The sequence below is a fragment of the Neofelis nebulosa genome, chromosome 17 (assembly GCF_028018385.1).
Source record: "Neofelis nebulosa isolate mNeoNeb1 chromosome 17, mNeoNeb1.pri, whole genome shotgun sequence".
Taxonomy (NCBI): Eukaryota; Metazoa; Chordata; class Mammalia; order Carnivora; family Felidae; genus Neofelis; species Neofelis nebulosa.
Window position 1 is genome coordinate 2,656,312 of NC_080798.1, and position 27,620 is coordinate 2,683,931.

The 27,620-nt window shown below is 45.5% G+C and overlaps 2 protein-coding genes across 6 annotated transcripts in view; one reads left to right on the plus strand and one right to left on the minus strand.

Annotated features, from left to right (window-relative positions):
- Positions 1-293: 293 nt before the first annotated feature.
- NLRP5 (NLR family pyrin domain containing 5) overlaps positions 294-27,620 on the minus strand; it is a 32,416-nt gene continuing 5,089 nt past the window's right edge. The window contains exons 3-11 of the mRNA XM_058708825.1: positions 20,160-21,815; positions 18,948-19,118; positions 16,566-16,733; positions 14,538-14,708; positions 12,406-12,576; positions 9,392-9,562; positions 7,396-7,566; positions 5,655-5,825; positions 294-836 (exon numbers count right to left, since the gene is read on the minus strand). Of these exons, the coding sequence (XP_058564808.1) occupies positions 704-836; positions 5,655-5,825; positions 7,396-7,566; positions 9,392-9,562; positions 12,406-12,576; positions 14,538-14,708; positions 16,566-16,733; positions 18,948-19,118; positions 20,160-21,815 (2,983 nt within the window). The 3' untranslated portion in view covers positions 294-703. The remainder of the gene's footprint in view (positions 837-5,654; positions 5,826-7,395; positions 7,567-9,391; positions 9,563-12,405; positions 12,577-14,537; positions 14,709-16,565; positions 16,734-18,947; positions 19,119-20,159; positions 21,816-27,620) is intronic.
- The window catches only part of NLRP13 (NLR family pyrin domain containing 13), a 109,453-nt gene continuing 85,349 nt past the window's right edge, over positions 3,517-27,620 (plus strand). For all 5 annotated transcript variants that reach the window (XR_009255610.1, XM_058706255.1, XM_058706257.1 and 2 more), the window contains exons 1-2: positions 3,517-4,104; positions 18,969-19,213. The gene's annotated coding sequence lies outside the window, so the exon portion shown is untranslated. The remainder of the gene's footprint in view (positions 4,105-18,968; positions 19,214-27,620) is intronic.

Genomic DNA, 27,620 nt, shown 5'->3' on the forward strand with positions numbered 1-27,620 from the left:
AGACAACTTGCCTCGGTGAACATGCTTTGACGAGCCATCCAAGGACTCCCCTTAGCTTCTGAAATCCAGCCAATCAGGAAGGATTCACTCTGGTAAACACACCTGTGAATGCTACATGTCAACTCACCCCAAAGGTCCACCAATCCCTGAACCCCATGCTCCCCCACATCCCTGCCTACATGAGATCAGCAGTGTGCTCTTCTCAGAGAGATGGTGGTAGGCCAGTTCTTCACTACACTAAGCAATGCGCTCGGCTTTGTGTTTAAGTTTAGATATTGATAGTCACACCTTCGTTGACTTTTGGATTGTGCTTCAATATTTTATTTTAACTCCAGCAGAATTGTATCACTAACATTTGGGGGCCACTTTGGGGACCTGTTTCCCCACTCTTCTCCTGGATCATATCTCCACTGCACAAGGCCACATGGTACTTATTCCCCAAATGCTCTCAATGTTTGATTTTCTCCATATGCTCTGAGTAGGACAGACATTTCATAGATACAGAAATCCTAGGACTTGAAGGTCACAGGCTATGTCAGAGGCAAATCCAACAGCCAAGATATATTGGACACACAAGAATAACTACCAGTGAGGGCTTTGTGAGAAACAGAAATCATATTCCATCTCCGAGAGGGAAGTCCTGGGCACAGCTTTCAATGTTCCTCCATCAGAATGCGTGTGGGTGGGGAGGGTTTTCGCATCTTCAGTTTTTCCACCAATACCGGTCATCTTCATCAAAAGAATACCAACCATCCCCAATTACAATGTGTGGCTTGAGTAGCTGCACCTCCTTCAGTATCTTCCTTATTTGAGGAGGATATTGCCATTTCCACAGCCTGGTGAGGCAGAAGGGGGACATGTTACTCTGGGAATTTGCTTTTTTTTTTTTTTTTTAAGTTTATTTTCAGAGAGACAGAGACAGTATGAATGGGGGAAAGGGCTGAGAGAGATGGGGAGAATCCCAAGAACCCACAGCCGGCAGTGCAGACCCTGACATGGGGCTCAACCTCATGAACCCTCAGATCGTGACCTGAAGTGAAACCAAGAGTCAGTCACTTAACTGACTGAGCCATTCAGGCACTCCAGGGAATTTGTTTCTGACGCTTCTTTCTTTAAAGTTCCCGGAAACCCCACCAAGGATTTGAAACCTCTTTTTGTACTCTTGAGGAGAAACAGAAGGTTCCCCATAGAACAAGAGTAAATCCCTACGTGGAAAGGCACTCTTCAATGTGTTAGATGCTACACTGAGCTTTTAGAGGCATCTGCCCTTTGCCATGATCCTAAGAGTCAGGCATGATTATTCATCCATCCACAAACTCCTTGAGAACCTATTATGAGCCAGGTCCTATTATAGGGCTTGGGGACATAAGTAATGAACAAAGCAAAGTCCCCACCCTTGTGAAGCTTGTATCTTCTAGGACAGGAGAGAGAAATAGGTGTTCAAATAGATACAGAGCAGCTTCCCCATTTTGCAGATAGGGAAACAGGTTCCTGAAATGTCCACTAGGAAAATCTAGGTCTGGCTCTTTTATGCTAAGTCCCAAGGTCACAAGCTGAGCTTGTCCAAGCCTACACTACTACTATTTATTTTTTTCCTTAAGTTTATTTATTTGTTTAATTTTGATTGGAGCATTGAGTCCATTGACGTTTAGAGTGAGTACTGAAAGATATGAATTTATTGCCATTATGTTGCCGTAGAGTTGGAGTTTCTGGTGGTGTTTTCTGATCCTTTCTAGTCTTTGTTGCTTTTGGTCTTTTACTCTTTCCCTCTTTCTCGCTCTCTCTCTCTCTCTCTCTCATCTTTTTTCCCTTCAGAGAGTCCCCCTTAAAATTTCTTGCAAGGCTGGTTTAGTGCTCATGAACTCCTTTAATTTTTGTTTGTCTGGGAAACTTTAACTCTCCTTCTATTTTGAATGACAGCCTTTCTGGATAAACAATTCTTGGCTGCATATTTTTCTGATTCAGCACGTTGAATATATCCTGCCACTCTTTTCTGACCTGCCAAGTTTCTGTGGATAGGTCTGCTGCAAGCCTGATCTGTCTTCCTTGCAGGTTAAGGACTTTTTTTTCCCTTGCTGCTTTCACGATTCTATCCTTAACTGAGTATTTTGTGAATTTGACTATGATATGCCTTGTGGATGGTTGGTTTTTGTTCAGTCTAATGGGAGTCCTCTGTGCTTCCTGGATTTTGATGTCTGTGTCTTTCCCCAGGTTAGGAAAGTCTTCTGCTATGATTTGCTCACATAACCCTTCTACCCCTATTTCTCTCTCTTCCTCTTCTGGGACCCCTATGATTCTGATGTTGTTCCTTTTTAATGAGTAACTGATTTATCTAATTCTTAAATTCTGCTCTTTTGCCTTAATCTCCATCTTTCTTTCTGCTCCCTTATTCTTCCTAAGTTTGTCCTCTGTTGCTGATTTTCTGTTCTGCCTCATCCATCCTGGCCGCTGTGACACCCATTCAAGATTGCAGCTCAGTTATAGCATTTTTTATTTCATCCTGACTAGGTTTTACCTCTGCAGAAAGGGATTTTAATGTGTTTTCAACCCAGCTAGTATTCTTACTATTGTGATTCTAAATTCTGGTTCAGACATCTTGCTTGTATCTGTGTTAAACTTCTGGCTGTCATTTCTTCCTCTTCTTTCTTTTGGTGAATTCCTTTATTTCATCATTTTGAAGAAAGAAAAGGAATTAATAAGGTAAAAAAAATTAAAAACAACACACAAAAAAATAAAATAAAGGATGCTTAGATCCTAGGTGTGTTCTGGTCTGGTTGTTGAAAGGAGCTTGATATATTAGAGAAAAAAGGGAAAGATAAGAAAAAAAAGAAAATATTTGAAAATTTGAAAAAATGTATACAATGGGGAGTGCCTGGGTGGCTCAGTTAAGCATCCGACTTCGGCTGAGGTCATGATCTCACGGTTTGTATGTTCGAGCCCCGCATCAGGCTCTGTGCTGACAGCTCGGAGTCTGGAGCCTGCTTCGGATTCTGTGACTCCCTCTCTCTCTCTCTCTGCCCCTCCCCTGCTCATGCTCTGTCTCTGTCTCTCAAAAATAAATGTGAAAAAAAATTTTTAAAAATGTATACAATGAAAGAGAAAAAAATAAAATGATGGAAGTAAAAAAACAATTTGAAAATTTTACAAAAAAGTAAAAATATAGTAGAAAAAAGTTAAAGAAAAACTATTTTTAATAGAAATAGAAAATAAAAATAAATTTTTTCTTTCTGTATTGAAGAATAAGAAAAGAAAAAAAAATTGAATAGATGGACCAGCAAACAGACTGAAATACGATTGAAATTACATCAGTTTCCCCTAGATGTTGAACTATGAAGCACTTTGTAGTCCATAAACTAAGCAGGTGGAGAGACTCATGTTGTTCCTGAAGAGCGTGGCTGGCAGTTGGGTGGGGCTTAGTGTAACAGCCCGGTTCTCCCCTAGATGGCGCTGCTTAGCTTACTGGGGTGGATGTTGCCGCGCACCTAGGCGTGTGCCCGCATGCGCGGAGGGGCAAAAATGGCGTCACCCAGGTAGCGGGTCTCTAGTATGGAAGTTCTGTTCTCTCTGGCCAGTGATCGCGCACTCATCCTCTGTGTCCGGCTTCCGTCCACCCCCCACTTCCACACTGTCCGTGAGCAAGCTGTCAGGTTGCCAGGCGGCTCCTCCCTCCTGAATTTTATCTCAGACGCGGCTGTTTCCCGCCGGTCACTTCTGAGGGACTGCGGCTTTGTCCCCGCTCAGACCTTCTGCAGGAGGGTCTCACCGAGCAATGGCTGGTGCCTGCCGCCCCCAGGAACGTTCTCGAGACCGTGCTGCTGCCGACGCCCAGAGACCGCGGCCGGGTGCCAGCCCGCCCCAGAAAAAGTTCACGCGGGCGTGTAGCAGCAGCATTTTGGGGATTCTGGAAAATCACAACTCACATCTGGCGCCAGGCTTCACCCCCAACGGCCCTGTTCCAGCACCAGCGAATGTGGTTGTTTTCCAGGATCCGCTGGGACCTTTGCCCGTGGGGATTCCTCCCAGAAGGGGAACAGCCTCCCATGTGGCCTGAGGACCTCGCTCTCTGCTCCTGGGGATTCGCCCCTCCCATCAGAGCCCCACCAGGTATGCAGCTGCGGAGCTTCGGACTCTGAGCTTCCCCTGTTTACAGAGTTTAATGGAATTTAAACCCTCTCCTTCTCCTTTCTCCCTTTTTTGTTCAGTCCCTTGCATACACTTTCTTTTCTCTCCAGCTGCTTTCGGGCATTGGGGGTGGGGGGAAGCGTCCTGTACTCTCCCCTAACTCCATCCTCTCTCTGCAAGCACAAACAGCTCCCTGCCCTCGGTGACTTTCTCCCCCAGTTCAGCTCTCCGCGCCATGTACCTGCTGAATTCTGTGATTCAGGCTGTGCAGATTGTTGTGTTAATCCTCAGATCAGTTTTCTAGGTGTGCAGGATGGTTCAGTGTTGATCTGGCTGTATTTCAGGGTTGCACAAAAACCTTCCATGCTGTTCCGCCATCTTGGCCCCCTCCAAGGCCACACTGCTTTTTGAGTAACTGATACAAGTATGCTCTTTTCCAACCCAGTCTTCAGCCTTTTCTGCTCATTTGCTGAAAAGATCCCTGTAACAGTTCCTGGCCACGTGGAGATTTCCAAATCCACTCAGCCAAGCCTCTCAATCTTCCCCCTCAGATCCCACACGATAAGCCTTGTGTTCTTTCTGGTTACACCCATATGCCAACACGTGACCCCTGCATAAACCCAGCTGCTGCAATCTGGGCCATTACAGCCACCGACAGGTTCTCAGTTGGGCAGTTTTCTACCGATATAAATACAGGACAACCAGCCTCAATGGGTTGTCCATCTTAACCGTTTTTCAGTGTACATTTCAGTGGCATTAAACTACACCCACACTGTTGTGCAGCCATCTCCACGTGTAGCTTCGTAACTTTTCATCTTCCCCAGCTACAACCCCATGCCCGTTAAACACCAACTTCCCATCCATCTCCCCCAGCCTCTGGCAGCAGCCCCTACTTTTTGTCTCTATGGATTTGACTCCTCTCGGGACCTCACTTAAGTAGAGTCACGCAGTGTTTGTCTTTTTGCATCGGACTTATTTCATTCAGCATAATGTCCTTAAGGTTCGTCCATGCGGTAACGTGTGTCACAATTTCCTTACACTTTAATGCTGAATTTTATTCCATTGTGTGGCTATACCACAGTTCATTTGCTCATTCACCTGTCAACGGATGCCTGGGTTGCTTCTGCCCTTTGACTGTTGTGAATAATGCTGCTATAAATGCGGGTGTACAAATAATTCTTCTAGATCCTGGTTTCAATTCTTTTGGATATGTACCCAGAGCTATAATTGTTGGCTCATCTAGCAATTATATTGTTAGTTTTTTAAGGATAAACATCTTATTCATATGTTGTCTCTCCACTGTTTCTAAACCCATCCAAAAGTAAGCCCTGTGAAATCAGGCACCTTGCCTCTATGTCTGTGTCCCTGTATCCCCAGCACAGTGCCTGGAACACAGTGGGCACTTAGTGGTTGAATAAGTATCTGGTTTCTGAGCCACAATCTCAACTTCTGGGGTAAAGTGTTTGTCCACCAACTAGCATGCCTGTAGTACAAGGAGGTTTGTATCTCAGAAGACAATGCCAGGGACTTACCCAATTATTTGTAGATTAGATGTGGGTTGTGCAAAGGCTGGACATAACTTCATCATTCCTGCAGGGCTGAAATTGTTCCGCATCAGATTTAGGCTGGTCAGGCGCTGGCTGCAGAGGAGGGCCGAAGCGAGTGCCTCACAGCAGTCTGAAGTCAGTCCACATGCCTCCAACCTGCAAAGCCAACATGCCAAGAAATGCCTCCAAAGATTAGTGACTGATCCTTCAACCCATCTGACTTTCACATCAATGTTTAAAACTGAGTTGTGGGCACTACCTGTAGAAGTTTCTGGTTTAGCAGTTCTGGGCAGGAACCTGAACATTTGCTTAGTTTTTTTTTTCTTAATTTTAATTTTTTATTTTAAGGAAAGAGAGCAGAAGAGAGGGGCAGATGGACAGAGAGGGGGGAGAGAGAGAGAGAGAGAGAGAGAGAGAGAGAGAAGAGAAGAGAAGAGAAGAGAAGAGAAGAGAAGAGAGAATATGAATGAATGGATCTCAAGCAGGCACCATGGAGCCCAAAGTGGGACTTGATCCCACAACCCTGGGATCATGACCTGAGCCAAAATCAAGAGTCAGATGCTCAATCAGCTGAGCCACCCAAGGGCCCCAACCTGTCCCAATGTTTGCATTTCTAATGAGTTCCCAGGTGATGATGCTGCCATTGCTGCTGGTTGTGGTGGTAAGAATCCCTGAGTGACTTAATTATAGTTGTGGAAAGAATGAAAGATAAAGGTTGAGAGCATCTGTCACCAGGGAACCAAACAAGACACATGGAGAAAGACTTGCTGAGGAACTGACATTTCATGTGAGACTCAAGAGACAAGAAGTAAGCCCAGTGAATGGGGGCAGGAAGCAGCAACAGAGCTTAGGACACTGCACAGCCCTTGTGGAAGGAAGGGGTGGGACATGTCTGAGACATGGAGAGTCGACCAGATGGCCAGAGGGGAGCCAGAGGCAGTGGCGTGAGAGGAGGCTGGACATTTTAGGTCATATTAAGGATTTAGGATTTTATCCTAAGAGCAGTGGAGAGCCAAATGGCATTGTTGGATGTAAATATGGTATGGTGACCATGTTCTCACATGTTGGAGATGTATATTGAGGTTTTTAGAGGTACAATGACAAACCCTGTAACTCGCCAGAGCAAAATATTGATGATTGTTTAAATTGGATGGTGAGCATACAGTTTTTCATGTCCCAATCATTCTAGGTTTGGTGTGTTTGGGAATTTTTTGTGATAGAGTAAAAAGTCTGTGGCATGGAGCTCAAGTAGTTTTAGCTGCCTGTAGTTAGATGGTGAGGTGGGATTGAATAAGGCTTATTATTGGTTTTGCTTCTGAAATTATATCTAAGCATTTATGAAAACAAAATCTCTAGTGGGGTGTCTGTGGAAGGAGACAAGGGGAGGTAATTCTGTGATAGTATAAGGCACTTTGTAGATGCTTCTTGGATTCCCAATGTGAGCAAAGTTACCCTCTGATAGAGGTAGGGATTCCTCCTTTACTGTTTATAAAGAAGGGAATGTGGGTGCAGATATTAACTGCTTTCATGGTGCAGAGTCTAGGACTTTCCTATGAAGTAGCTTTATGCTGATTTGAAGGGGGTGATGTCATCTCTTAAGCACCAGGAAGAACAAAGCAAATTCAAGTGGAATCAAGAGAGAACACCGTCTTTGTTCAAGCAACTTCAGGCTCAGGTCCCCATTTCTCTTCACCCAGCCCTCAAACAGGTGGCCCCAGGAGCTCACCCAAGCCTCCTCAGAGAAGCCTTCTTGTGCTTTAGTCCCTCGCACAGCTCTACGATGCCATGATCACCCAGGGCGTTGGCGGCAAGATCCAGGCTCTTCAGGTATTTGCTCCTTGAGATCACCTGGGACAGATTCTTGCAGCAGGTGGCAGTGAGATGACACTTAACCAGTCTGCAAGAAGACAGTCCGTGTAATTTGAGGAGAGAGTGCTTCAAGGGGATGATGCCCAGAAACATCAGTGGGGCGTTTCCTTTACTGTTTCCTAACTGGTAACCTTTCTGTTCATCCCTGGTAATGTTTTAGACTGTGCAAAATCCACTAGCTCATGTGCAGAGGGATGATAGTGGCAGGTGGGGAAAGTATGTGATGTGGCTGGAGGTATCTTTGGAAAAAAGAAACAAGCACATCAGAGCTTGCTTCCCACCTGGAGATGGGTAAGGATTCTCCCTGGTGGATGAGAAGAAAGAGACAGAAAAAAAAAAAAACCACAAGAGGGAAGTTGGTAGAGTCCGTGACAAAGGACAGAGCCCTGAGGGAGCGAGAAAAGATGACAGAGGACAGAAGCTACTGAAATGCGAGTTAGGTTTGGGGTCTGAAAGGAGAGGCGTCTTGTGCTTGTGTTCCCAGTAGGAATGATGAAGGTGGGAGTCGAGAGAGCCCCTGTAGTAAGGACCGGCTGACTCATCTGAGTAGAAATGATGGGAACAGCTTCACTGTCTCCTATTTTCATTTTAAAATGAACGATCCCATCGGGGATGAGAGAGTCCTTCTTCATGAGGCATTCACACCAAGAATGAGCAAGAACATGGTTGTTAGGGCCCACACCTGCAGATCAGGTGGGAATGACCAGGTCTTGGATGTCAGCATGGATAAATGATGAGGTGAGGACCAGATAACCCCCCAGCACATAAATGTAATCCCAAAGAGATGTCATCTCCAATTGATTAAGCTTTAGTTTCTACTCCATACAAAAGTAGGGCTTGATATGCCAATTTCATGAAAACAAACATAAGAATTAATGCTTGGGGGGGGAGCGGAACTCTGATTTGTGGGCTATGATCTCTATCCAATTCCTCTCTATTATGTATTATTGGAGAGGAAGAGGTCTTAAAATGGTCTTACTTTTTGGTTCATTAATTCTATTTTTGTAATTGAAGAGAAGGTGCTACCAATTACATAAAGATTTGCAAGGTACATATGACTAAAACATTGGCCATAAGCTCAGTGTCTAGCTTTAGGGTATTTTTTTTAAAGGTATCATGCCTCCTTAAATGGAATACTTAGTTACTACTATGGTCTGCAGATCCTTGGGGGACAGAATGTGAGACCAAAGGCAAGATTTTGGCTCCTTGGGAGTTCTGGTTTCCCCTGGGAATGATTGGTAGGGGAGCTACATGAGACTTCACATGCAAAATATATAGAGCCCTGTGCCTGCCACGTGGGCAAGAAAGCCTCCAGTGGTAACTGCTGAGATCCTTTCTTTGTAACACTAAATGCTATTTATGCATCTGGGAGGAATTTGCCAAAGGAGTAACAGCGCTTACTGCTTGGTTATGAATTGGGGATTTATCTCCTCTCATTGAGACCTTTTAACTTTCCTGTCGTCTGTTTAAGGATGGAATAGTCTTATTAAATAGAAACGTTCCAGTAAAAGGGAGTGAAAAGGTATTGAGAGAGAGAGCCCCTCCGTTTTCGCCCTACATACAGAACGAACAGCAGAAGAGTAACTTAGGACAAAAAGAAGTCCTCTGAGAAGTGAACAGGTTTTAGAAACCAAGGGCGACCTAAGCTGCAAAGATCCTGTCTTGGGGCTTCTGTTTGGACTCATCTCTCCGTCCTTCCCACACTCACTGTAGTGTACCCCGGAACACATAAGCATCTGGTTGACCCCAGAACTGATTTTTGGTATCAGTCTTCCTGCTCACATCTCTTGACTTTCTAGGAACCCCAGGCCCCAATATGGTAGAGTTGGCCCCCAACAACCATTGAAACTTACTCCAGGTCCTGGAGGCGACAAGATGGCTCCATCATGACCTCACACAGAAGGTTCACCCCGTCATCTTCCAAGGGGTTCATGCTGAGGCTCAGGTGTGTCAGATGTCTGTTGCCCATAAGTGCAAATGCAAGAAAGCCACAGCCAGCGACATCCAGGTTACATTCTTTTAGTCTGCAGGGAACACACAAGGGAGAAAGGAAGGCGTACTCAGGACTTGGGGTAACCTTGGGGAAGCAACTTCTGTTGGCCCCAATTTATTCCTGCTTTGGGAGGGGGATATTTATGGGGGTACTTACGAACCTTTCAGCTTGCTCTGGAAAACAGTATGGAGGTTCCTTGGAAAGTTAAAAATAGGACTACCCTACAACCCAGAAATTGTACCTCTGGGTATTTACCCAAAGGATACAAAAATATAGATTTGAAGGGGCACATACACCCCAATGTTTATAGAAGCTCTATCAACAATAGACAAAGTACAGAAAGGGCCTAAATGTCCATTGACTAATGAATGGATAAAGAAGATGTGGTATATACATACAATGGAATATTAGCCACTAAAAGGATGAAATCTTGCCATTTGTAACAACGTGGATGGAACAACATATTATGCTAAGTGAAATACGTCAGTCAGAGAAAGACAAATTCATATAATCTCACTCATATGTGGAATTTAGGAAACAAAACAGATAAGCATATGGGAAGGGGACAAAAGGGAAATAAACCACAAAAGACTAACGATAGCCAAGAAACAGGGTTGATGGAGGGGTATTGGTTGGGGGGATGGGCTAGATGGGTGTGATGGGGATTAAAGAGGGCACTTGTGATGAGCCCTGGGTGTTGTATGTAAGTGATGAATCACTGAATTCTATTGCTGAAAACAAAATTATGCTGCATGTTAAGGGACTAGAATTTAAGTAAAAGCTTGATGCCCGGTATGATGCACGTTCTGGATGCCGTTCAAGATCCCCTGTTTTTAATTTTCCTTCACGCTCAATGTGTTAGTTTCCTATTGCTGTTATAACAAATCAGCACAGTCTTAGTGGCTTAAAACACACATTTATGATAATGTGGTTCTGGAGTTCAGAGTCTCACGGGAGCAAACTCAAGGTGTCCGCAGAGCTGTGTGCCTTCTGGAGGCTCGAGGGGATAATCTTTGCTCCTTGCCTTTTCTAACCTCTATAGGCTGCCCGTATTCTTTACTCCCAGTCTCCAGTCAGCAGTTATATCCTCTGGCCTTTGTTACCACATCTCTTCTCCTCTTCTCTCTTATAAAATCCCCTTTGAGGGGCACCTGGGTGGCTTAGTCAGTTGAGCATCTGACTTCAGCTTGGGTCATGATCTCGCGGTTCGTGGGTTCTAGCCCTGCGTCGGGCTCTGTGTTGACAGCTCAGAGCCTAGATCATGCTTTGGATTCTGTGTCTCCCTCTCTGTCTGCCCACCCCCGCCCCTGACACTTGTGCTCTGTCTCTGTCTCTCAAAAATAAATAAATGTAAAAATATTTTTTTTAAAACCTCTTTGATAATATTAGGGCTGCACAGAGAATCCTAGACCATTCCCCATCTCGAGATCCTTAACTTAATTGCACCTGCAAAGTCCTTTTTGCCATGTGAGTTTATGCATTTACAGGGGTTAGGACACCAACATCTGGGGGGGGGAGGGGCACTATTCTGTCTACTATACTCCATACCCCATCACTACTTAGAACTCACTCTAAGAGACATGAACATTAAAGTTATATTCTTTAACAGAATTTATGGCTACAGGTACACCATCAGCCTAGATCAGTTTTTTGCTTTTACAGAGTTATTGGTGAACTGATTGGTCAATGGGGTGAGATGGCGTAAAGCAAAATGACCCCAGCAAGGCAAACTGATGGTATGGAACAGGTGTAACAAAACCCTTTCGTTCTCACTCCCACACCAAAGATGGAGGCTAGAAGAGTAATTTGGCAACATGGGGTGGCAGTTTTTAAAGCAGTTACTGAGACATCTTCTTGTAACCCAGCTAGAGTACACAGCATCGTCTGACTGTGTGCGGGTCCCTCCCTGGAGCCGAGGAACGCTGCCTCTGTGGCTCTCAACCCTGTGCCACCATTACCATCGTCTAAACATCTCCCTTATCCAGCTCTCCCTACCAGAATCTAAGCTCTGTGAACCTAGAGAACACATTTATCATCTCTGCATCTCTAGCAACTAAGAGAGTTTATGAATGTGGCCGATCCTCATTATTCTTGGATTCTGTGTTTGCAAATTTGCCTGCTCAAAGTTATTTGCTACCCTGAAAACCCCTAAGCACGGTGCTCACGGTCCTTCACGGACACGCGTGCACGTGCAGAGCAGAGAAAGTTTTGAGCTGCCCAAGGCACCCGCTCCCAGCTGAGGCTGAACTCATTTCAAATTCATCATAAACAAGTATCCTTTTCACTCAGTGCCATGTTTTTTCGTGTTTTTGTGGCTTTTGTTGTTTAAAATGCAGTGGTAATGTCTAGTGCTGAAATGCTGCCCACTGTGTCCACGCACAAGAAGGCTGTGCTTATGAGTGGAGAAAATAGCTTCCTCCAGGCATGAGTTATGGCCCTGTTGGCCCTGAGCTCAATGCTAACGAATCAACAATATGCATTAAATAAGGGGTCTTTAAACAGAAACGCACAAAGCAAGGTTAGGCACTGATCGACTGGTAGAGGAAAACGTGACCAGAGGCACCCAGGAACCTAACCCCATGTTTCCCATGGGAGCAACGGTTCTGTGTTTATGGTGACTTTTCAGAACGTGACTGTGGTGACAGTAAGGAGAATTGCCTGCCTTTGGGTGAATGATGATTTCCCACTGAAAGAAAACAGAGGCAGAAATGGAATGTTCCACGGAAGGAGGAAATCGGGGTGCGGGACAGGACACAGCCCTTATAAGTTCCTTTCATCATGACAACAGTGTTCCCCTCTGCTTTGTGTTCGGCAGGTGATACATGCTGCTTGTAATAAAACAGTGCACCTCCCAGGGAAGGGAGTCGGACTCACATCAGCCTCTGTAGCCCACAGTTGGGGGATTTGATGGCTCGACACAACAGATTCATGCCTGCGCTCCCCAGGCTGTTGCTGGACAGGCACAGGTGTGTCAAACTCTGGCCGCTGGTGAGGCATGAGGCCAGGTCCTGGCAGTCGGCAGCTGTGAGGCCACAGTTCCCCAGTCTGCAAGGAGAGAGCCCCCCAGAAGGGAATGGTGAGGTTGTTCTTCAAGTTCCATCCCTCCCTCCCTGGCAAGGAGGGGAAGGAGAGGTCACCCCGGTGGCCGGCATGCCCCTGCCGCTATAGGGCGACATCACATTATATCTGCATTTAACTTGCAAAGTCAACGCCACTTAAATGATGTGGGTGACTAGATCTACCGTGAGCCCCAACAGGAAACACACGGGCGATGCCAGCCGCTCTCCGTCCAGTTGTTTTGCTCCTCGCACGTACTGCGGTGGGAGGTGTTGCTGGATTAGTGACCTTCCTGTTTGGAAGCTGACCTTCCTATCCCATTGGTTTCTCAAAGCTTCATAGGCAGGAATACTTGCAGAGAAGAGTTTAATGGTGCTTCTGGCAGGGGCTCGTGATCAAGTTAGATGAGTTAACCCCTCTCAGGTGCTCAGAGCTGTGCATACAGCAAGCACTTCCTCCATATTATTGACAGTGATTTATTTCGATGAAGAAATGCTATGTGGGTTGGATTAGAAGGGGGTCAGGATATGTAAGCCTGAAATATGCCACTTTGGCATAAGGATGATCTTGAACTGAGAGCACCTGAGAAAAAGCAGAGACAGGAAGAGCTCTCTGCTCTCCCTCACCTGCCTAAAAACAGGGCACGAATTTCCCTTGTGCATGCGTCCCTCCTCTTCGATTCCAGAAAGAGAAGGACACTTGTCACCAAAGATGGGCATGACATTGAGGTGACTTATCCCATAAACTTTATCTACCGTTAGGTCCCCCCATATACTTCTTAGTCACCTACCCACAATTTAGCAGTTCCTAGAAGCTCCATACCCCTTTTATCTAGTTACTCTTCCACTATTTATCATATGTTATTATAATGATATATAAGCTCAAGTCTGCCCGCTCCTTTGGGTTCCTCACATCTTTTCTGTGAAGCCCCCAGGCACATTCAAAAAGAAGTACCACCAATAAAACTGGTCGGTACTTTCCCCTGTCAATCATCAGTTTAATTTGCAGACCTCAGACATTGCACCCAAGAGGATAGAGGTAAAGTTTTTTCCCCCTCCCTTACAGACCGAGGAAGAGAAGACGTGTTGGCTTCTCATGTGATTCTCTTCCCCCCCACCCCCCCACCCCGAATCCCACTCAGGACTTTGAAGGGTAGTTTGTGCCACTTAGTTTTCCTTTTTTGGTACGACTTTAGCCACCAAACTCCCCATGAAAGAGGGAGGTTATTGCCACGGCATGCTTTGAGAGTGGTGAGGGAAACAACTTTGCCCAGATGGCAGGTCTTCGAGGGGGAAATTTCCAAGTAATAGATTAGTCCCTTAGGTATCCAACCAGAGCTCATGTTCTGGCTTTGCCTTTTATTCCCCACGTGACCTTAGACAAGAGATTTCCCTTCTTCTGGATTCTCTTTTCCTTATCAGCAAACGGGATGAAAATAATTCCTCCCTGGCAGTTGTTTGTGAAGATGGGATTAATGAGAAGAGAACATGCAGCACAGAGGCTGGTGTTCAAAGACACCGTAGATGGTGGCTCCAGCCACAAGCCTAAGACTCTCCAGGATTTCGGCATGGGTGAAACTTGCCAGTAGGTAACAGCATTGCTAACTCTAAGCTGAACACTGTATGTTAGTTCCCCAGAACTTACTTGTGTTTAACCAGCCTCTCCCCTTTGGTCCCCAGCCAACAGCCCCTGGCAACCACCGTTCCACTCGCTGGTCCTATGAGCTTGGCCTCTCCCCTAGACTTTCATATTGGTTCAGAGTTTAGTGGCGAAGGCACGGATGTTATTTACTGGGTGTTTTTTTTTTTTTATCCTCAGTATTGGGGCACTCCCATGGGGTCACAACTACCATTCCAACCCTTGGCTTAGGCATCAGCTAATTCCTTCCCCATCGCTTGGACCGTCTCAGTTAAGAGGAAACAGCCTGGGTGAAAAGAAGTTCAACTCACATCAGCTTCTGCAGGGTGCACTGTGAGGCAATCAGGGCATGACAGAGGGGCTTTATGCCCTGGGCTGTCATCTTATTTCCTACCAGGCTCAGAGATTTTAGGCTGATGGACGTAAGAAGGATTTGGGAGATCACCATGCAACAGGTGGGGGTTAATCCACAGTGATCCAACCTGCAGAAACAGGCAACACGAAACACAGTCTCGTCTCTGCCCATAAAGCAACCCGTTTCCCTGCATGCCAGCCACGCTGGCCTTTTTGCTGATTTTTGGACACTGTTTGCTCCAGACTCAGGGTCTGAGCATTTGCTATTTCTTCTGCTTGCAACATCGCCCCACCCCCACCTCCAACCCCACGTCTTTATGTGGTTCAGTTTTTCCATTCGGGTCTCTTGAATGTCACCTCTTCTGAGTAAGCCAGTCTCCCAACTTTACTTACCTGTGCCTGCCCCACCCCGCCCAACCTGGCCACCCCTCTCTCCAGCATTCTTTTAATGCAGATCAATGATCGCCAGCCAATGTTTTATATGTTTGCACTTAAAAAAAAGTTGAAATACATCTGACACGTAACATTGTGTACGTTTAAGGCATAAACATGCTGATTTGAAACATTTATATACTGCAGTAGGATTGCCATTGTAAGCATTAGTGAGCACCATTATTTCTTTTTTGGGGGTGGGAATGATTCAGATCTAGTATCTTCGCAGTTTTGATGTTTGTAATACAATCTTGCTGTCTATGATTATTATACTGTGCGTTAGGTCTATAGGACCTATTTGTGTACAGGTTTGCAAGTTTGCTCCCTCAGCATCTCATAAGCATCCCAAGTAGCGGTGTCTTTTGACCAAGTTAATCTAATCCACAAAACACACGCCCAGGATTTACAAAACTGTGGTACCAGCCCCCAAACTGGAAATGAACAGAACGTCCCCGGGTAGTTGAATGGTTACCTAACTGTTCTGTACCGTGCTACCAGATAGGAAGTACTCAGCACTAAAAAGGAACCAGCATGGATGCTGGATCGGGAAGAATTGGCTGATTGAAAACAGTCCAGTCACAGGGCAGTGACATACTGTACGATTACGGATGGTGTGGTTGGAAAAGGGAACGGGGTTGATGGCACTTCTGGATCTTGGGTACGGCGTGGTTTTACAAATCTGCACGTTTCACAAATTGACACAAAACGACATACACACGTTGGTCACTGTGTCAGCATCCTGGGTTTGACATCACACTGTTAGTTATGGAAGATACAACAATGAGAAATTGGCTCAAGGGTTCCTGTCATCTAATTAATTTTTTTAAAGTTTATTTATTTATTTTGAGGGAGACGGACACAGTGCACAAGCAGGGGAGGGTCAGAGAGAGGGAGACAAAGAATCCCAAGCAGGTTCCGCACTGTCAGCGCAGGGTCTGACTTGGGGCTTGGCCTCAACAATCACAGGATCGTGACCTGAGCTCAAGTTGAGCGCTCAACCAACCGAGTCATCCAGTTGCCCCAAATTGGATTATCTTTATGAAGCACTGAAAGTTACCTTTTTATTGTGGGGAAATATGCCTCACAAAGTTTGTACAGGTGTGTGGCATTAAGTACATCCACGGTGCTACACAAGCATCCACACCATCCACCTCCAGATCGTGCAGTCTTCCTACTAGTTTTGCAACTTGCTGTGAACAATTATTTAAAAAAAAAAAAAAAAAAAAAAGCAGGGGCACCCGGATGGCTGTCAGTTCAGCGAACGACTCTTGGTTTCGGTTCAGGTCATGATCTCATGATTTGTGAGATCGAGCCCCACGGTGGGCCCTGTGCTAATGGCATGGAGCCTGCTTGGGATGTTCTCTCTCTCTCTCTCTCTCTCTCTCTCTCTCTCTCTCCCTGCCTCCCTCCCTCTCTCTCTCTCCCTCTCGCTGCCCCTCCCCTGCTCACACTGTCTCTCTCAAAATAAATAAACATTAAAAAAAAAAAAAAAAGGTAAAGACAACATTGGCAAAACCAAAATGAAAAAAGCAAAAGCCATCCCCAGAACTTACCTCAAAGACTCCAGCAAACAGTTTGGGTGTCTTAACGCTTTGCACGCCATCATGAGATCTTCTTCCCTCAGGTGGGTGCTTTCCAAGCTCAAGTATTTAATATTACGGTTGGAAATGAGAGTCGTCCAGAGATGACAAAGACCAAGGGTAACCTGTGTACCTTTAAATCTACCGAAGAGAGAAAAGACAACGATGCATCAGACATAAGTGACAGTTATAGCTCAATTTTCCCTTGTTCCTCTTCTTGCATTACAACTCTCTTATCTCTCACTATTTGCATTATTTTTTAATGTTTATTTTTGAAGAGAGAGACAGAGCGTGAGCAGGGGAGGGGCAGAGAAAGAGGGAGACAGAGAATCGGAAGCAGGCTCCAGGCTCCAAGCTGTCAGCACAGAGCCTGACATGGGGCTCGAACTCACGGACCACGGGATCATGACCTGAGCCGAAGTCGGACGCTCAACCGACTGAGCCACCCGGCTGCCCCTAATTTTAAAGATCAAAAAAAAATTTAATCTCTCCACCCCATGTGGGGCATAAATCCATAACCCTGAGATTAAGAGTCACACACTCCACTGACTGAGCCAGCCAGGTGCCCCTAATTTATTCAATTTTAAAGCAACAAATACTTGAGCGCCTGGGTAGCTCAGTTGGTTAGGTGACCGACTTTGGCTCAGGTCATGATCTTGAGGTTTGTGAGTTTGAGCCCTGCATTGGTCTCTGTGCTGACAGCTCAGAGCCTGGAGCCTGCTTCAGATTCTGTGTCTCCCCCTCTGTCTACCCCTCCCCTGCTCATGCTCTGTGTCTCTCTGTCTCTCAATAATAAATAAGCGTTAAAAATTTTTTTAAAGCAACAAATACTTGAACCTCTATGATGCAGCAGGCAGTGGGCACAGTATTAAATGATGCTAATATTGCACGTTCTCACGGAGCTTAATCTCGTGGGGGGACACTCAGTGAAGAGCTGAACAAGACAGCTATGCTGAAGAATGAAATTCAGGACGGTCCATTGAGAACAGAGCTACAGGGGCACCTGGCTGACTCAGTAGCCGGGAACACGTGACTCTTGATCTTGGGGTTGTGCGTTCAAGGCCCACGCTGAGTGTAGAGGGCACTTAAAAATAAAATCTTAAAAAAAAAACCCAACAGAACTGCAAACAGATACGATCGAGTTCAAGCTGAACAGAGAAGTTATATGTCGCAAAAAGGAGTCTAAGGTGATAACTTTGGTTTTATTTTTTTTTTATTTTTTTATTTTTTTAAATTTTTTTTTCAACGTTTTTTATTTATTTTTGGGACAGAGAGGGACAGAGCATGAACGGGGGAGGGGCAGAGAGAGAGAGGGAGACACAGAATCGGAAACAGGCTCCAGGCTCCGAGCCATCAGCCCAGAGCCTGACGCGGGGCTCGAACTCACGGACCGCGAGATCGTGACCTGGCTGAAGTCGGACGCTTAACCGACTGCGCCACCCAGGTGCCCCATAACTTTGGTTTTAAAAAAAAAGTCATTTGCCAATATATGCATATAGTTGCATGGAAAGTTCAGGAGATGTGAAAGTAGTTAATTAGAGAAATAGGAGAGGAGGCAAAGGATTTACCTAAGACCCTTGTAGTGCCCGAATCCCGTTACCATTTCGATGTATTCCTGCTGAATTGCAGATACCGTGATGACAGGAACTCTAGGACATCACGGGCAAGAGCGGAGAGCAGGGACTGCTTAGCGGGAAGGGGTGTCCAGTGAAAATGCTAAGATAAAGCTGGCAGAAGAGTCTGGCATAGGACGGAGGTGAACAGGGCACTGCCAGTACTCTGGCATTGCCTGCCTCCCTGGCACAGCCCAGCTCAAGGAAACTACTTAGGGAGGGGATAGAGGCAAGAAGGGGAAAATGTTTGCGTGGAGAAGTTGACTTGCTCCGGTCTGGGGGTCACCTGTGCTTTGCTTGGAGGGAAGAGTCTGGAATAGACTCTGTCCGCAGTAGAACTAGCATTGTCGTCTCGTGCCCCAGGTGCTTGGTGAGCACCCTGGGGTCTACCACAGACCCAGGAACCTACGAGCTGTTCAAATATCTGTTACCTTATTAACAAACGTAAAAGCATTAAGAACTGACGGAAAGCCTCTCTGATCTTCCTCTACCCACTTGCCTGAAATGAGCTCCCCTCACCTTTGCCCCTAGTAACCAGCTCCTATTCATCCTTCAATACCCAGGCTGAGTGAATCTGCCTGACAGGGTCTCTAGTTACACCCCCCTTGTGTGCTTCTGGTGACCCGGTTCCTGTAACTTCTGCAGGACTTATCCTCTCTGATTACATTCTTAGATTGGTCTTTTCTCATAGGTGGGAGAGGAGAGCTGTGACACAGCCACGCCAAGGGGCACGGACCCTTACATCAGATTCTGTATTTTACAGGTTGGCTGCCTCAGCGTGGCACAGAGGGTCTTCATGGCCCCTTCGCTCGGGATGCTGCCACTCAGGTCGAGCTGCCGCAGGCTCGGGTGGGTGCTGAGCACGAAGCAGAGGTCTCCCCACCACTCATCAGCAAGGCGCCTCACCGGCTTCCTACGTTGGAGAAGGAAAGAAACATTTGCTTCCACGGGATGGAGTTTAGCGCGAGCAGGTGTCACAACAGGGTCAGAAGAGACCCGTCCATCACGGTAAGACTCGGATGGATGGCTTCCGAGGGTCTGAGGCCCATTTAGCGTTGTCGCCTTGTGCTTTGCGTGAGTGCTCGCCTACCCACCCTGCTTCCGGAACATTCCGACACCCCAGGGGGGTGTGCGGAGGGGACCTGGAGCCACCAGCTCTATGGTCAGATATGCCCTTAGATCCCAACTCCCCCTGGAACGGGAAAAGGTGCGGTTCACAAGGATGTTCCTCAGAAAGTTAGAAGCAGAACTACTCAATGCTCCAGGAGGCCCACTTACACTCAGGAATTGAAGGCAGCACCCTGAAGAGGGATTTGTGCTATCTTCACAGCAGCCGAGATACGGAAACGGCCTAAATGTCTGCTGACGGATGAACGGATTAGGAAAATGTGACACACCCACACGCACGCACGCACACCAAGGAATATTACTCAGCTTTAAAAACAGGAAATCCAGGGGCGCCTGGGCGGCTCAGTCGGTTAAGCGTCCGACTTCGGCTCAGGTCACGATCTCACGGTCCGTGAGTCCGAGCCCCGCGTCAGGCTCTGGGCTGATGGCTCGGAGCCTGGAGCCTGCTTCCGATTCTGTGTCTCCCTCTCTCTCTGACCCTCCCCCGCTTCCACTCTGTCTCTCTCTCTCTTTCTCAAAAGTAAATAACAAATGGGGCGCCTGGGTGGCGCAGTCGGTTAAGCGTCCGACTTCAGCCAGGTCACGATCTCGCGGTCCGTGAGTTCGAGCCCCGCGTCGGGCTCTGTGCTGACAGCTCGGAGCCTGGAGCCTGTTTCCAATTCTGTGTCTCCCTCTCTCTCTGCCCCTCCCCTGTTCATGCTCTGTGTCTCTCTGTCCCAAAAATAAATAAAAAACATTGAAAAAAAATTAAAAAAAAAAAAAAAGTAAATAACAAACATTAACAATAATAACAAGAAGAATAAAATGGCACAAGTGAAGGACTCACCCTTGGGGACTCAGGGGCTGTGCCTCAGTGAACTCATCCTTTGAGAGGCTCTCCTGCACATCCATCCGAAGTTTCCGCAAATACTGGCAATGTGGGAGGCAGAAGGAGGACACCAGTACATCCATTCTCCGGTTCATTGGAAGCCACACTTCTTGGAAGCTGTTCAATGCCAAGCAAACAAAGTCTTCATCTTGAGTCTCAAAAAGACAGTAGAAGGAGTCCAGGAAGTCCAGAGGGGAGGGGGTGCTGGGCTGCTGACCCAGCAGGGAAATCCAGCCCAGAAGCCCCTGCCTCACCACCAGGGGGACTGGACATCCAAGCAGGACTTCCAGGGTCCCCATCACCTCTTTGCTCATGAGGCCAAACAAGAAACGCTTCATCTGGAGCAAGTGAGCATTGGAGCTGATTTGTCTGAGCTCCATCAAGCTCCTTATGTTCTCCATGAACACAGGGTAGGGATCCCACTCCATTTCCAGTCCTTCTAGAACGTAGTGCAGGGCAGCACAGAACTCCTGGATGCTGGGGTGCAGGAACGTGTAGCACCTTTCGTGGCCATTGTCTCGGAGGAGGACATTCATGTGAAACAGAGCAGAGAGCTCGGACTCCCTGAGTCCGTGAACACTCAGGTCATCTCCGTAAAACACAAACTTCATGTTCCACACTCCCTGCACCGCCATGCGGCACAGGCTCTTCAAGGTGGCTCTCTCTTCCCGGCTGAGACAGCGCTGGGATGGGTCTCGGGGAGTGAGATGATGGAACAGAAAGGTGGTGTACAAGCCCGTGAGGGTCTGGCAGGAAGGAGGAAGGCTCTTTCCCGACGCCTCATGCAGATTCAGAGCCTCGCAGGTGAGCCACCCCAAGATGGGGACCTGGCACTCATTAAACAGCGGGTGGTTGTCCACCACCGAGTTCAAGACTTTTGTCTTCTGATGCTCATTCTTCATGTGCTTAAGGAGCAACTGAACCCTTTTCTCCACGGAGATGCCCCTGACTAACAGGTAACGGGGTGACAGGACCATGGATTTGAGCTTTTCTATGCCTGTGTCTCTGACGGTGATCATCAGGGAGGCCTCAGGGAGCAGGACTTTCTTCAGCAGACTGTGCATCAGAACGGACATGGGTTGCTTGTCTCCCCAGTCTTCACAGAGACCCAAGTCAGCATCTTTGAAGGCAAATTCCAGGTCATTGAAACCATCAACAACAAACAAAAGCCTTTCTGGTTGGGACATGATCTCCGTCACCGGAACCTGTGAGTGTGGCCACTCCCTGCAAATTAGCTCTGCAAAACTGACCTCCCTCATCCACGGCATTTCTCTGGCATGGAGGAAGAAGACATAGGAGAACATTTCCTGGTAGAGTTCACCTCGCGCCCAGTACAGCAGGACCTTTCTGGCCAAAGCTGATTTCCCAATTCCTGATTTCCCATGCAAAACCACAGTGTGAGGCCGGAAGCCCCTCTGGTCTGGATTAAAAGCATCAAACAGTATTTGCATTTCTGGACAGTCAAAGGCAAAGTTGTCAACACCATGGTGTGCGTCCAGCTTCATAGCAAATTTTGTCATCATGTGACTCTTGTAGTCCTCTGTATTACCTCCACAGCCCAAGTTGGACAGGGGAAGGGAGAAGAAAAAACAGGAAACAAAGTTAGAAGAAAGTCTGGATTTCAGGAAAAAGCAAAACACAAGTCCCCAAACCCCTGGACCTAGAATCAATGGATCCTAAGTTAGAGCATGTATGTGTACATGGTTCTTTTGTTTCTTCCTAGCAATGGGCTGATAACAGCCTCCATCCTTCATGCAAAGGTCAATTCCTTAAAGCGTATGAACGCCCTACAAAATACCTCTACTTGTCCCTTTAGTCCCGTCTTTTTTTTCAGCACTTAATACCTGACACATTACATTTTTGTTTGTTTCTTGTCTGTCTCCCCTCAGTAGACTCTGTGCCCCTGCACTTTGTTATTTACTGTTGTATCTTTATTAGAATGATGCCTGACACCCTGTAGACACTCAAGTATTTGTTAAACGAATAATCTATGCCAAACACTACTATGCAGTCTATGAAAGGCAGAGAAGCTTAGGGGAGCTGAGGCTGTGTGTGCATCGGCACTGATTTCTGGGCTTGCAACAGGCATGGATCTCCGGCAGCTCCAGGCTGCTGTGGAGAAATACCTCCATGCAATGGGAAAACCTGCTCTGCCACAAAGAGGCAGACATGGCCCTGAAGTCAGACAGATCCTGCTTGAAATTCCAGGCTCTCTTGTATGGTGTCAATTTCTGAGCCTCAGTTTCCCCACCTCTGAGAGGAGATTAACATCCTCTTGAAGTGTTGGAATAAATATTTAAGAGAGAATGTGCCTTCAAAATTTATTGGCACAGGGCCTGGCAAAAACAATCAGTGGTCACTATTGTTACAAGCCATAGTTCTTTCGCATTATCTGATTTTATTTTTATCCCAGCACTTGTCACAAATGGCAGTTATTTTATGCATCTGGTTTTTGCCTAGTCCCTAGCTTGTGATGGAAGTTCCATGAAAGCACTTTATCTGCATACCTCCAGACTCTTCAACAGCCTCTGACGTCTGACAGGTACTCAATAACATGGAAAAAAAAAAAAAAAAAAAAAAACCTCCTCTAAGCCGGGGTCCTTACATTTGCTGGTAATACTATTATATATTTTTTAAAAAGATGACAAGATCCGGGGTGCCTGGGTGGCTCAGTCGGTTAAGCATCCGACTTCGGCGCAGGTCATGATCTTGGGATCCGTGAGTTTGAGCCCCGCATAGGGCTCTGTGCTGACAGCTCAGTGCCTGGAGCCTGTTTCAGATTCTGGGTCTCCCTCTTTCTCTGACCCTCCCCCATTCATGCTGTGTCTCTGTCTCAAAAATAAATAAACATTAAACAAAAATTTTTTTTTAAAAAGATGACAAGATCCTCTCTGTACAAGTGTATAAGGCAATGACTATCTTTACATAAAATATCTACCCAGAAGTTCTAAATCTTAAGCTCCCTTATTCTGTATAGGGAAAGGTATTAAGACACCTATATTAAAACTATAGGAAGCAGGGGTGCCTGGATGGCTCAGTTGGTTAGGTGTCCGACTTCGGCTCAGGTCATGATCTCATGGCTCATGAGTTCGAGCCCCATATCGGCCTCTATGCTGAAAGCGCAGAGCTTGGAGCCTGCTTTGGATTCTGTGTCTTCCTCTCTTTCTGCCCTTCCTCTGCTCATGCTGTCTCTCTTTCAAAAATAAACAAACATTAAAAAAATTAAAAAAAAAACTGCAGGAAGCAGATCTTGAGGTCTGAACAACCTCTATTTGCTGAGCTCAGACTGATGCATTATCCTCAAAGCACAGACTATGCTCCTGGGCTATAGGTTTTCAAAGAGAGAAGGAAGCCCCAAGGAGGTACGTCTGCGTTGAATTTGGGTCGCCCTTGGCCACCTCTTCTCCCATGGACTCAAGTATTGCATCTGTGACCAATAGTTCCAAATCTCTTTCAATGGTGCTGACTTCTTCCCTGAGATCCTAGGCTCATGTGTCCAACTCACCACCTCAGAGGGTCACAGGGACCTCAAACTCAGTGCGTCAAAAACTCATGTTTTACCTCCAACAAGAAACTCCTCATAAGTTTCCTATAAGTGGCAATTAGACAAAAACTTCTGTTTGTGGACTTACTTTGGAACAGATGTTTGCCTCAATGCTTTCTCCATAAACCTAATTTTAGCCCCATCTCACTCTTATGGTGGTTTGTTCATCTGCAAAATGGGGATATTAATACCTCCCTTAAGAGACTTGTGTAGGATGCTATGACATAATCATAAGACATGGAGAATAGCACCTGGCCCGTGGCAAGTATTCTAGAGAGGTCGTCAATATTGGCATTTATTGCCACTCATCTCAACTGAAAATGGACAACACTGGCAACTTCTGGGTCTTCAAGCATTTGTCTAGTGAAAGATTAAGGCTAACATAGGTTACGTCACAGAGGTGGAATAAAAGTCCAGCTTGAAAGTCAAATAAATCACTGATTCCTGGCATCACCATCCATCAGGCTGTCTAGTGGAAAGACAGGAACTACACCTGACACTTTTTCCCCAGAAATCCCCAACACCAACTTTTATCAAATACCTCATAAGTCAAATCACTTCTGTCCATCAACACTTCCTTGTACACGAATATTCATAGTGGCTTTATTCACAATAGCTAAGAAGTAGAGACAACCCAATGTCCATTGTCTGATGAACAGATAAAGAAAAGGTGGTCTATCTACACAACAGGATATTAGTCAGCAGTAGAAACGAGCTAAGTGCTGGTATGCGCTACAACATGAATATAGAAAACATTATGCTAAATGAAAGAGGCCAGTCATGAAAGACCACACTTGTAGGATACCATTTATATGTATGGTATACATACATAGAAGTCCAGAATAGGCCAATTCATAGAGGCAGAAAGTATATTAGTGGTTTCATAGGACTTGGAGAAGAAGAGATATAGAGTGATAATGGGTTTGGGGTTTCTTTTGGGAAGAGGAAAATGCTCTGGAATAACATAATGGTGATTATTTGCACAACATCGTGAACATGCAAAGAAACACTGAATCGTACACTTTAAAAGGGTGAGCTTTTTGGTACATTGATTATAGCTCAACAAAAAGTCTCAAGTGGAGTGCCTGGTAGCTCAGTTGGTTGGGCAACTGACTCTTGATTTTGCCTCAGATCATGATGTCAGGCTTTGTGAGGTCAAGCCCCAAATCGGGCTCTGTGCTGGCAGCGAGGAGCCTGTTTGGGATTCTCTCATTCCTTCTCTCTCTGCCCCTCCCGTGATTTCTCTCTCTCACTCTCAAAATAAACTTGAAAAGAAAAGAAAAGAAAAAAGAAAAGAAAAGAGAAAAGAAAAGAGAAAAGAAAAGAAAAGAAAAAAGCCTCAAGTAATATTCCTCAGAGAAGTCTGCTGTCACTTCCTTGACTGGTCAATTGCTGTTTCATACAAACATGGCACCTGGGATCTCATCGTTTTGTATTTTGTTTGGTTTAGTTAACATATAACTCTATATATCCATATGTATATGTATTTTACCACTATGTTCCTATCAGTTCTTCAAATGGTAGGTATTCACAAAATAAAGGTTGACAGAAGGACTTGGGAAAAGAGGTCACCACTAGCCAAGTACTTCTGAACAAAGTGCTTGATTACTCTTGTCTATATTTAGCACCTGTCAAACGAGCTTATGCTTCATGCCCAACTTCCCCAGAATCCCAGGTCTTTGGAATGTGTCTTCATACAAAGTAACTGTAGATGATCACAGCAGACATATGTGATGCCTTTGATGATGATTCATTCTAGGAGCTCTTGGGGGAGGAGACTGATGTACCAGAGACAAATGCAGATGAGCAATGGGAAAGTGGACTCTTCTGCCAGCCAAATTCCATTCCAGGATGGCCAAAAAAAAAAAAAAAAAAAAAAAAAACCCACAGCGAATCAGATTTCTTTACCTTGTTCTTTCATCTCTGCTGCTGTGGCACCATCTTGTTCTATAGCTTGTGAAATTTCTGCAAAAGAGAGAAGGAAGAATAAACTCCCCCATTCTTTTATTTTTAAATATAATTGTCAAATTGGTTTCCATACAACACCTAGTGCTCATCCCAACAGGTGTCTTCCTCAATCCCCATCACCCACTTTCCCCTTCCTCCCACACACCCTCAGTTTATTCTCAGTTTTTAAGAATCTCTTATGGTTTGCCTCCTTCCCTCTCTGTAACTTTTTTTCCCCCCTTCCCCTCCCCCATGGTCTTCTGTTAAGTTTCTCAATATCCACATATGAGTGAAAAACATATGGTATGTGCATTTCTCTGCCTGGCTTATTTCACTTAGCATATCCTCCAGTTCCATCCACGTTGCTGCAAACGGCCAGATTTCATTCTTTCTCATTGCCAAGTAGTATTTCATTGTATGTGTAAACCACATCTTCTTTATCCATCAGTTGATGGACATTTAGGCTCTTTCCATAGTTTGGCTATTGTTGAAAGAGCTGCTATAAACGTTGGGGTACAAGTGCCCCTCTGCATCAGCACTCCTGTATCCCTTGGGTAAATTCCTCGTAGTGCTATTGCCAGGTCATAGGGTAGATCTATTTTTAATTTTTTGAGGAACCTCCACACTGTTTTCCAGAGTGGCTGCACCAGTTTGCATTCCCACCAACAGTGCAAGAGGGTTCCCATTTCTCCACATCCTCTTCAGCATCTATAGTCTCCTGATTTGTTCATTTTAGCCACTCTGACTGGCGTGAGGTGGTATCTCATTGTATAAATTCCCCCATTGTTATGTGAATATCTGAATTAGAGAGGGCACAGACCCACATCCCAGGACCAGTTTGGAACATGGCAGCCACTGGCTCAGCTAGAGATGCTAAGTGTATGTAAAATGAGCACTTGATTCAAAATCAGGAGATAGGAAGTTCTGGTCTCAATTCTGCTTTTAATTCTTTGGAGACCTTTTGGCAAGTCATTAAAATGGTGGATAAAATCTGGTGGATAAGAACCAAGGGTCTGGAGTCAGACATAGGATTTAAATGGGAATTCTGTCCCTTCCTGCTTATGAGGTCTTAGTCAACTTGCTGGTCTAACATGCTTCTGTGGGTTCATCTGTAGAGCTAGGATAATACCTCCTACGTTGTGGAGTTGCTCTGAAAATTAAATCAGGTGTTTTGGTAGAGGAATAGCACAGTCTCTGGTGTATAATAGCTACTACTTGCTGAGAATAACCATTATATCTACTTATTAAAAATAGTTTCCTAATGTGGCTAAGTACATATTTGACATAGGTGATATGGGAATGACTTACGGTATTTAAGGAATAGTCAAAAGGGTGGTGTTAATCTTGCAAATTATAAAAAAAAACATGCAATAAATTATCACAAATGTAACAGAAAACCATTTGAGCATTTTAAAGCAGACGAGTCAAGTTTTCAGATGTAAATTTCTAAAAGATCACCTTGGTTATTATTGTATGGAAAATGGATTGCATACAACCAGAGTGGAAACGGATAAGAAATTCGAAGAAAATGATTCTCATATACAGGGTATGGGTAGAAAAACATAGAAATGGATTATACTCTAGATGTGCATCTCATAGGATTTTGATTCATTGGATGAAGGTGGAGAAAGAAAAGAAGCAGTCAGTCAGACTAAAAAGCGAGTAGGCTTTTGGAATGAATAAGCAGGTGGATAGCAGTCCCATTTACTGAAATAAAAAAACAGAGGAGGCAGATATATAGAACACCAAGAACACCAATAACAGCAGATTACATGGTCTTCTGAAGCATGCATAGAACTTTCTCTAAGACACGCCACATGTTAGCCCATAAGACACAACGTGAAAATGGAACAACAAACTAAAACTTACAGCATGGAGATAGAGCAGTGGTTAGAGTGTCGACATGTGTAGGGTTTAAGTATACAGCT